The sequence below is a fragment of the Solanum stenotomum genome, unplaced genomic scaffold (genome assembly GCF_019186545.1).
Source record: "Solanum stenotomum isolate F172 unplaced genomic scaffold, ASM1918654v1 scaffold22849, whole genome shotgun sequence".
In the NCBI taxonomy this organism is placed as follows: Eukaryota; Viridiplantae; Streptophyta; class Magnoliopsida; order Solanales; family Solanaceae; genus Solanum; species Solanum stenotomum.
In genome coordinates, this window is record NW_026027212.1 from 1 (window position 1) to 748 (window position 748).

Consider the following 748-nt stretch of genomic DNA (forward strand, 5'->3'; position numbering starts at 1 on the left):
CGGATGCAAGTGGATATGCTGTTGCAGTGATGCCATCAGCTAAGGGGATGGTTCCAGAGCACCATCCTCATTTCATTGGAACTTATTGGGGTGCAGTGAGTACGGCCTTCTGCGCTGAAATTGTGGAATCAGCTGATGCTTACTTGTTTGCTGGACCTATTTTTAATGACTATAGCTCTGTTGGGTATTCTCTGCTTCTCAAAAGAGAGAAAGCCATCATTGTACAGCCGGATCGTGTGACTGTTGGTAATGGACCTACATTTGGTTGTATTCTAATGAAGGATTTCCTTGCTGCATTGGGCAAGAGGCTAAAGCACAACCCAACTGCTTACGAGAATTATCGAAGGATTTATGTTCCAGAGGGACATCCTCTTAAGTGTGAGCCTAAAGAGGCATTGAGGGTTAATGTTCTCTTTGAGCACATTCAGAGGATGTTGTCCGGTGACATGGCTGTGATTGCTGAGACAGGGGATTCATGGTTCAATTGCCAGAAACTTAAACTGCCCAAGGGATGTGGGTAAGCTCCGAATAACAATGTGAAATGACGTTTGCTTCCATGTTCATCGTAATGACATTTGGTATTCTTTGGCTTTCTTTCAGGTACGAGTTCCAAATGCAGTATGGATCTATTGGTTGGTCTGTTGGGGCAACGCTTGGTTACGCACAAGCAGCAAAAGAAAAGAGGGTGATTGCTTTCATTGGTGACGGTAGTTTTCAGGTAAAATGATTTGTGTTATGAACTGAATTC

General features: G+C 43.9%; 1 protein-coding gene across 1 annotated transcript; it reads left to right on the forward strand.

The window, feature by feature from the left end:
* Window positions 1–6: 6 nt before the first annotated feature.
* On the forward strand, window positions 7–718 carry LOC125851131 (pyruvate decarboxylase 1-like; the record flags this gene model as incomplete). Its single annotated transcript, XM_049530920.1, has 2 exons — window positions 7–517; window positions 601–718. Coding segments are annotated over exons 1-2 (606 nt in total), but the record flags the coding sequence as incomplete, so codon positions are not given.
* Window positions 719–748: the final 30 nt, after the last annotated feature.